This window comes from Acyrthosiphon pisum, chromosome A2 (assembly GCF_005508785.2).
Source record: "Acyrthosiphon pisum isolate AL4f chromosome A2, pea_aphid_22Mar2018_4r6ur, whole genome shotgun sequence".
Taxonomy (NCBI): domain Eukaryota; kingdom Metazoa; phylum Arthropoda; class Insecta; order Hemiptera; family Aphididae; genus Acyrthosiphon; species Acyrthosiphon pisum.
This window is the reverse complement of record NC_042495.1, coordinates 81,635,073-81,644,427: the sequence shown is the minus strand read 5'-3', so window position 1 is coordinate 81,644,427 and position 9,355 is coordinate 81,635,073. Positions and strand designations below refer to the sequence as shown.

The 9,355-nt window shown below is 32.3% G+C and overlaps 1 protein-coding gene across 1 annotated transcript; it reads right to left on the bottom strand.

The window, feature by feature from the left end:
* Positions 1 to 2,612: 2,612 nt before the first annotated feature.
* LOC107882176 (intraflagellar transport protein 80 homolog) lies at positions 2,613 to 4,553 on the bottom strand. The gene is made up of 2 exons (XM_029490411.1): positions 4,339 to 4,553; positions 2,613 to 2,950 (listed from the first exon to the last, which is right to left on the bottom strand). The coding sequence occupies exons 1-2, from the start codon at positions 4,474 to 4,476 to the stop codon at positions 2,849 to 2,851; spliced, it is 240 nt and encodes a 79-aa protein (XP_029346271.1). The 5' UTR covers positions 4,477 to 4,553; the 3' UTR covers positions 2,613 to 2,848.
* Between the last annotated feature and the right edge of the window lie 4,802 nt (positions 4,554 to 9,355).

The following is a 9,355-nucleotide window of genomic DNA, read 5'->3' as shown; positions in this document are numbered from 1 at the left end:
TTTGTCGCGGTCAATTTATTGTAAAACCCCTTAAAACGGTGCTAGCTAGTATTTTCGGTTTCTTTTCGAAAAAAACACACACATACACACCTGTTCTACTATACATGTGTTCTTGTTTAGTTTGTAAGATATTATGTGTGTGTGTGTGTATTCTATATAGTGACATAAAAGCGGTCGTTTGATTTGTGTCAGAGCGAGCGGAAAGTGTCGTCAACGCCTCAGGGCAATTGACTTTTCCCCTCTTCGAATATGATACTTTTATATAAAAAAATAAGAAAAGTACAAAATAAATAAACCACCCCTACCTTACCAGACGCTCGTGTAAATGGAGTGTGTGCGTATATAGCGTCATCACCCGTCGTTTCCAGTTTTCAGTCGTGATATGTTAAGACGATAGGGTTAGACAGGCGCGGACTGGTAAAAAAGGGCGTGGGATGCTGCATAATTTAAAGGGCAAATAAAACAAATTTTGGGGGCAAATTTTAAATATGTAGGTTATTTATAAAATATATAAATATTTTCTTTTGTTTTATTAAAATATTGTAAATACGTTAAAAATGTAAATAGGTGCCAAATTACAACAAACATTCAAAAAATTACAAATCTACAAACTTCTACAGTTGTATGGTAAAAAAGGTGGGTAAGTGGATGTCGCTCTGCTGTACAGTAGGTTACAAGTGGGTCACTGTATAATGGATGGTATTAAATTTGAATTCAATGATATAATATCATTGTATAAGAAAAACGATTCTGAGCGGAGACGGTATGTCAGTCTAGGTATAAGACATAATATTATATTATAGTCTATAGTATTTTAAAAAAATTGATCTATAATAGGTACATATAATAAATTCCAAATTAATCATATCATAATATCTATTAGTACTTATAACGCGATATACATCAACAAAAAACCGTGGTACTATCATAGATATATAATATAGTATACTTTAGAAGTTTCAAGTACCCCCAATATAATATTATACAATCACAAAAAAATAACTAAAATAGTTATTCCAGGTTTTTTAATATGTAATTTCGTCCAAATTTGAACTTAAAATGACTATAAAAATAAACTGTGCTTATGTATTTCTTAGCATTTTTGGTAACAGAATTAATTATTTACGTGAAATCTTGTTTTAAATTTTCAATCCTTAGATATAAAAGTTGAACATTTCATAAATTTTTAATTACAAAATAATTATTCAATTTTAAATTTGATAAATTTTGTCAAAATATTAACTTCAAATGCTTATAAAAAATAATTGTGCCTATGTATTTTTAATATTTTTCAACTGCTATTGTAACAATGTATCAGGAGCCTTGTATTAATTTTTTACACTTTTTGGCCCAATAGATAAAACTTTATTGATATTTATAGAAAAAAAAAACTAAAAAAATTGAAAACTTACAATGTCCGTAAACAGCTCAAAAAGAGTCAAATTATTTTCAAAAATTTATCGTATATAGAAAATTTTCAAGTTTTTACAGTCACTCGTTTTTTAATTACAACAAAATAAGAAAATCGTTACGTAAGAAATCGAGTGAATATCAAATGTTGTAAAAATATGAAATTTAAACGCTCATAAAAAATTAATTTGAGTTTCTTATAGACATTTTTTTTTAGATAAAGGTAGATTATAAAATTTTACTTTTGACCCCCCAAAGTACCAACTAGATTCACTTTCCTATCAGAAAAGGTACTGTTGAAGAAAATCCAAGCACTTTTACTGTCCTAAAAGGTGATGACAGACACACACAAAAAAAAACACACATCATTGTAAAATCAATACATTCATCGTTCCACTCAGAATCTAAAATAAATTTTTATATAAAATATAGATACAATAAAAAAATTTAAATAGGTTTTTTACATACAATAAAATAAGCAATTTTAATTCCGGTACAGCAATAGTCAAGTAACATAGGCGGAGATTGGGGGGGAGGGGCTTGAGGGGACTAAGCCCCCCAGAAGTTTAAACTATAAGTCTTAGCCCTCCTGGCCCACAACATTTTAAAGTGACTAAATATACAATAATTGTTATAATTGTAAAATTCATTTTTAATAACTGAATTAAAAAATAAATTATAAAAAAATAGTCTGTGATAAAAATTAAATTAAATTCGTAAGATTTTACTTACTTATAATCATAAATTGGAACGATTGTAATTATGTATAGTATTAATAATAAGTAATAATACCCGCATAGGTTTATCAGAAATTGTCCACGTCGCGTACTGTATCGTCCCGGTTTCGATGAAATTACATATTAATATGTTATGGAGGTAACTATACTAACTATGTGACTTATATATTTTGTACGAGGCACCTCTTATGGATTTTCCGACTTTATTTGAACCCTTAAATTTGCCATTAGTTATAAATCAAAATTAAAAATGAATAACTTAATAATTTCTGTTTAGAATACTTCTAAAATGTTAAAGATAAGGCACATAATTTTTTTTGTACTTAATTATGGTAAAATTATTGTTTAGTATGTCGAACTTTGTAAATTGTCTTGTTGAAATAAATAATTGCGAGTGGCTCTAGTACAGTGGAACATATAGGTGTAATGAGCATATAATGCTCAGCCCCCCCCCTACCACCCCCAGTAATTTCCCAAATTTCCGCTTATGTCAAGTACCTACGCACATATAAGTTCAAACTTTAATATAAATTATTAAAACGGCATTATTTAACGACATTCACGTTGAACTTTTTGACATTTGAGCAACGAAAGAAACGCTATAAACTATAGAACTGAATTATGTTGTTGTATATACCTATTATTAACAACTAAAACTTAAAACTATTTATTTTATGAATTACATATTAAATACATACTACTTATATATATACCTTATAGTAACAATCTTCGCCTCCCGATACAATCAAATCGTTGGCTCTACACCACGAAACTTTGAGTATAAGATCACTATGGCCTCTAATCTAAATACATAATTAGGTAGGTATATAATATAAATTATCATTGACTATTGAGTAGGTATATATAATATTGAACATATAAAATAAACTCGTAAATGGGTGTTGTAACTTATAGGCACTGTCACATACTCACATAGGTTGACTTAAAGGTGTATGAGGTGTACTACCGACATTTTTGTTTTTGGCTTATCACCGATTAATTTTAACTTGTAAACATTATTATTTGTTTATCCTTCCAAAACCGAGGAAGCAGATTCAAAAGCAAAAATGTATAGACTACAATATAATAAGTCCATCAGTACAGACATTGTTTTGTTTAAAAATGGTATGAGACTGAAGTATAGCCAGTATGAATCAACTATAAATCCCCTTTCACCACAGACCATCAATAATCATTAGCACAAGAGAAGTGCGCAGGGGACATGTGCATACCAAAGTTTAAAATGTGCTTCCCCAAAAATAAAAAGTTTTTTCTATTATATTTTGAAGAAAAAAGTCTCAATAAATACAAAAATGTTGTACTATATACTATATAATAGGTACCTAATACCTATAAAAACGGTATGTTGAGGAATATCATAGATACTTGGCTATTATGTTCCCAGCTTTAAGATAATATTATGAAATAATCTTTAGTTTATTAAATGTTGTATATAATAGGTCACAGATACGTAGTTAGTAAAAATAATCATAATAATATTATATTTTAGATTGGAGAAGTATAACTTTGGACACAGTGTAACGACATTTTTCTTTATCAAGTTAACAGTTAGATTGTGTTGTTGAGATGTTCAACATTTTATAACGGGTTTTTTTTTATGAAAATTAAATATCACAATGTTTATGTTACTACTAATGTTATCTATTACCTACCCGTATATTCTATAATAATTATTAATACTAAACAAATAATAAGACCTATAGCACCTATGGTATTTTTAAGAAACACAAAATGCTTAAAAAGACCAATCTAGATCTTTCAGTTTAAAACTGTTTTACTCCTAGTTAAAATCAGCCCAAAGTTAAAAAGTCCTCAACTGAATAAAAATAATTATAATGGGATTATTGATTTGGACACTCGAGAGAGGAGAGGTGGACCACGGCGTCCTAAAGTCTGAACTAGCAGTAATTTATATTTTAAATATACCTATATGATTTACTAAATATGTTAAAATAGTTATGAAAGTTTAATTTTCTTAATTTGTAACTGTTTAACTCATATTAAGGTATACTTAGTACATTTGAAATTATTGTTTATATATTATATGGATTTGAAAGGTCTAGGAATTATTTACAATCTGTGCACCGCCAAAAATATTGGTCTAATTGCACCTAAGCCAATAATTAAATCCAAAGTTCACCTATAAATGTATAAACACTTATAAACGTACTCTAATTGTTTTTATGTTCGCTTTTAATGATTTAATACAAAGCGTATCGTGTTGAGTATACACAATTTTAGATGAGTCGGAATTCCAGTCGGCCGACAATATTGGCTCAGCATTTACGATCAATTTTGTTCTCAACATTCCGATACGAGACCATATTTTTATAGATCCGTCCTCGCCAGCTGTAAGTTATAAACAATAAATTATACAATTATAGGTATGTTTAATTACTTTAATTACTTCTTTAATATACCTATATGGCTATAATATTAAAATAAAATCGAATAGACCACCAAACTATTGGGAAATCGGGGTTTGTTGGTGAGGTTCATTAATATTAGTATTTATCATTAAAAAATGTGACACTTGTTAGCATAATATATAATATAGATATATAGGTATACCTATACAGTATTTGAATCATATTTTTAAAATCAAGTAGGTACCTACTTAAATTAATTAACAGGCAATATGACGTGTTATGTAATATTTTTAGAAAAAAAAATAATTTCAATATTCTAAAAAAATATATATATATTATAATTTATAACTGTTATTTCAAAACATATCATTTTTATAACACGATTCTGTACCTATACATTATAAATAAAATATTTTTATTTTTGAGCGATGTCAAATTTTAAGAGTTTTACGTTTTTCTGTAAAACTTTTTTTTTTTTTCTTTATTTGAAATAAACAATCTGTACCATTGGGGCACAATAGGCTTATGTGATAAAAGTATACATATAAATTAATCTTAATTCCTAATCACTTACAATTACAATTAGACTAATTAATATAACAGGCTATACTTGATGTGAGAAGTCATCCAGTAATGACACTCACCAATTGTCTTTTTTTTTTTATTTAATTTACAAAACTGGTACCTAGTGCTTTGTCTACGGATTTCAGATGGAAGAGGGATGAACAAGTAGGTCACGACACCATTTCCTTTTTAGACGCCTGGGTGGGTTTCCAGGAATAGAAGGGACTGCGAGATTTCGAATTAACGGGTTACTGTTGGAAGCAAATCGATTGTGAAAACGTTGATAGTGGGCTGTAGCTTCTTCGTGTATCATTTTAATTTTTAGATCGGAGTGGATAGTGAAGTTTGAGATATAAGGGGGGGCATTTAAAAGTTTTCTGAGTGCTATATTTTGAAAGGCTTGTATTTTATTTAAGTTGGATTTTTTTGCATTGCCCCATAACTGTATACCATAAGTCCAGACTGGTTTGATTAACGATTTATATATGAGTAATTTTGTGTTAATATTAGTATATTTATTATTGTTAATAAATGTTTTGAGTAGGCGTAATCGAGAGTTTAGGTTTAGTCGTTTCGATTTAATATGCTGAGCCCAGATTAATCTGCGATCAAGAGTTAGCCCAAGATATTTTATTGTTTGTGAGTTTGGAATAGAGATACCAAAGATGGAGACTGCTGGGCAGGGTCTAAGTCTAAGTGTAAATGTACAATGCACGGATTTTGATTGATTTATTTTTAACCGCCAATTGGTGTACCATTCTTCCATGAGGGAGAGGTGATTTTGGAGGTGGTGGGAAGCAGTAACTGGGTCATGATTTACTGAGATTATAGCCTTATCGTCAGCATAGTCGGCGACTAGTGTGTTCGGGGAGGTGGGTTGGTCTGAGGCGTAAATGTTATAAAGAACAGGAGAAAGGATACCACCTTGAGGAACACCCGCCGAGATTTTGGCTATACTGGAAAGAGTTTCCCCGAAACGAGTACTGAAGAATCTGTCAGAAAGATAAAATTTAATGATCAGGAAGTATACAGGATGTATTTTTTTTTTCAATTTGAATAGGAGCCCATCGTGCCAGACCCTATCAAATGCCTGAGAGATATCGAGAAAAACACATGTGCAATATAATTTTTTTTCTAAAGCATATGAAATTGCATCAACAACTCTATGAGCTTGGTGGATTGTTGAGTGGGTAGATCGAAATCCAAACTGGGAGTCAGGAAGAACGGAGTTTACAGTTAAGCACGGTAGAATTCGCTTAAGTATAAGTCTTTCAAGGATTTTAGCGAAAAAAGGTAATAGGCTAATGGGTCGCTAGGAGGAGATGGAGTCAGGAGGTTTATTAGGCTTGGGAACAAGAATAATAATCGAGAATTTCCAGAGAGAAGGAAAATATGAGAGTCTGAGAACGGAGTTAAATAAATGTGTGAGGAGGATAATCGCTTTTTTTGATAGGCATCTGGCAACTTCAGCAGTGATTTGATCGAACCCGGGGGATTTTTTGAGAGGGTATTTATCAATGACATATTTAACTTCATTCGGTATAAAGTGTTAGAAACTCTTCCACCAAATTGATGTTAATAGGAGAGAATATATCAGGATGCGGCTTGAAAATATCAGACAGATGGAGTTTAAACGGTTCAGCTTTGTCTGTGTCAGATATAGCAAAACTGCCATCGTTTTTTTTAATTGGAACATTTGGAGTTTTGGTTTTGCATATATTTTTTGTTGCTCTCCAAAGACTACCATCATTTGGAGAGAGATTTGTTAGGAAACTTTCAATAGATTTTGATTTGAGTTTAGCTAACAATTTTTTTAGATGGTTTGCAAGTTTGTTGTATTTTTGCTTATGTGAAGGCAGGCGGCTTCGTTGATAAAGAGCCCTTGATCTACGTTTTTCAACAATGATTTCACGAATGTGTACTGGGAGGCTAGGAGTTTTGGAAGGGTTAAGAGTTGTGACTGTGGATGACCAAGCCGCAGATTGAATGAGGTTTGTGAGATTGTTTACAGCTAGATCAAGGTCATCATTGGATTTTAATTTAATGTTTAGTTTGATTTGTTGGTCAACAAGGTCATGAAATTTAATTTTATTAGTGGTATAATAAAATAATTTCGGAGATTCCTGACGTAGTGGAGGAGAGACATTAAGAGTTAGCAGTACTGAGGAATGATCAGAATTTAAGTCAAGAATATTCTCAGTGGTACAGTGGATGTTGGTCGGGATTTTTGTAATGAGAATATCTATGATATCTGGGTTTTTGCGAGCAGAGGTCGGCCAATATGTTGGATCTGGTGGAGCAAGAACTTTAAGATTTACTCTAGTTACAAAATTGTGAAGAACCTGACCACGGGGGTTGTTTGCTCGGCAACCCCAGGAGAGGTGTTTCGCATTGAAGTCGCCGCCTATAATGCAATTGTAGTGAATTGAGTTAAAGTAATTAGAATAATGTTGAATTGTGATCTTGTGTTTTGGAGGGGAGTAGACAGCCGCAATAGTAATAGGAATATTATTTAACTTAATAACTAGGGCACAGGATTGTAAATAATCAAGACAAAAATGTGGAAGAGGTTGAAATTGGATTGAACTTTTAATTAGAATAGCGACACCGCCGTGAGCCGTGTTGTCAGGATGGTTTGTTTTTAATAGTTTATAACCGGATATATGAATGCTGGAGTATTTGGTGAAATGAGTTTCAGTGATTAGTGCTATGTCAATTCTAAGATTATATAGCACTGATTGGAGTTCATTGATATGGTTTTTTATTCCGTTTGCATTAAATTGTAATATTAGAAGTGATTTATTTGTAGCTGTGTTGTTAGACATTTTACTTAGCAAGAAGTTTTTCGATTACTTTGGTGAGTAGAGAGATTAGAGGATTTATCAGCGATTTGAAATCCTCAAGGAAATTAGTGATGGTAGTATTTAAATCAGAAGTTGTTGGAGGAGGCACGTCATTAGCTGTTCTACCAGAAATGGCCTGGGAATAAGTGGGGGTACGATTATCAGACTGAATTGGGTGGGTGTCATTTATTGGATGACTATCTCTAACAGTCGTGGTATTAACTCTAGTGTTAGTGTTAGTCGATAAAAAGTTACTTTTGGTGAAAGGTTTTTTGGCCCGCTGGAGATTCTTGTAGATGGAACAACCTTTGTAACTTGCAGGATGATCGCCAGCGCAGAGAGCGCACTTTGGTGGATCCGAGCGTTGATTTGGACAGTCAGGGGACTTGTGATTTGAGCCACAACGGACACAGCGTGAGGGGTATCCACAGTAGGTTTTCGTATGACCGTATTCCTGGCAGTTATTACATTGGCTAATTGTTTTAGATTTTTAGGGCTCTTCGACTTTGATTTTCGTGTGTAACAGTGAGGACAGATGAAAGATTTCAGCTGATTTGATTGTTGGCTCTAAGTCTACGAAGAAGAGCGGAAGTGGGGTTTTTGTTACTTTATGGAGAACGTTTGTAACGCGTCTTATTTCAAACAGACGAACTTCAAGTTCTTCTTTAATTGTGTCTACCTCAGTGGTTGGATGCAGGTTACGTATGACTACACGGATTGGTTTATCTTGCTTAAGCTGATATGTGTGGTATTCGGCACCTTGTTCTTTTAGGAACTGGATAAGTGCTCTGTATGATTCGGGATTCGATGTTTGAATTTTTAAACGGTCAGCAAAAGCTTTACAGAAGAAATTATCTACGCCAATTAATTCAATTAAAGCTTTACATAGGTCTAAGTAGTTTTCCACGTCTCTTACAAAGATTGGAGGGGGAGGTTTGAAAATTTCGTCTGAGCTATCATTATTTTGTTCCAAAGGCTGGGACGACAAATTTAAGACAGGCTCCTCATCATCTTGATTTAGAATATCGAATCGATTAGATGATTTAAACAGCTTGGTTTTTTAAATATTTTTTTAAGATTTAGTTTGGCCCTGATCGCTTGACGATGAGGTTTGAGATGATGAAGAGAGAATTCTTTTAGTTTTTTGAACACGAGTGAAATTTTCATTTGAATTATCGTTTGAAGTTGTTTTGTTTTTACCGGCTTGTTGTTTTGCATTATTGTTGTTATTATTATTTCCCATAATTATCTCTATCTGCGGCGGCGGCGACGTGTGATTATTTTATCAAGACCGCCTGGCGGTGGTCGCAGATAAGGTGAACTCGTATGAGCTATTGCGTAATTACTTAAATACGCAGAACTGCAGTAGTACCTGCTGCAATAGATATGTGAATACGGTGATCTTATTCGA

Coding starts and splice junctions, on each gene's coding strand:
- LOC107882176 (XM_029490411.1), bottom strand. CDS start 4,476: ATGTTGAGAACAAAATTGATCGTAAATGCTGAGCCAATATTGTCGGCC. Junction 2,951..4,338: donor CGAACATAAAAACAATTAGA/GTACGTTTATAA, acceptor TTATGTATTTAG/ATTAGAGGCCATAGTGATCT.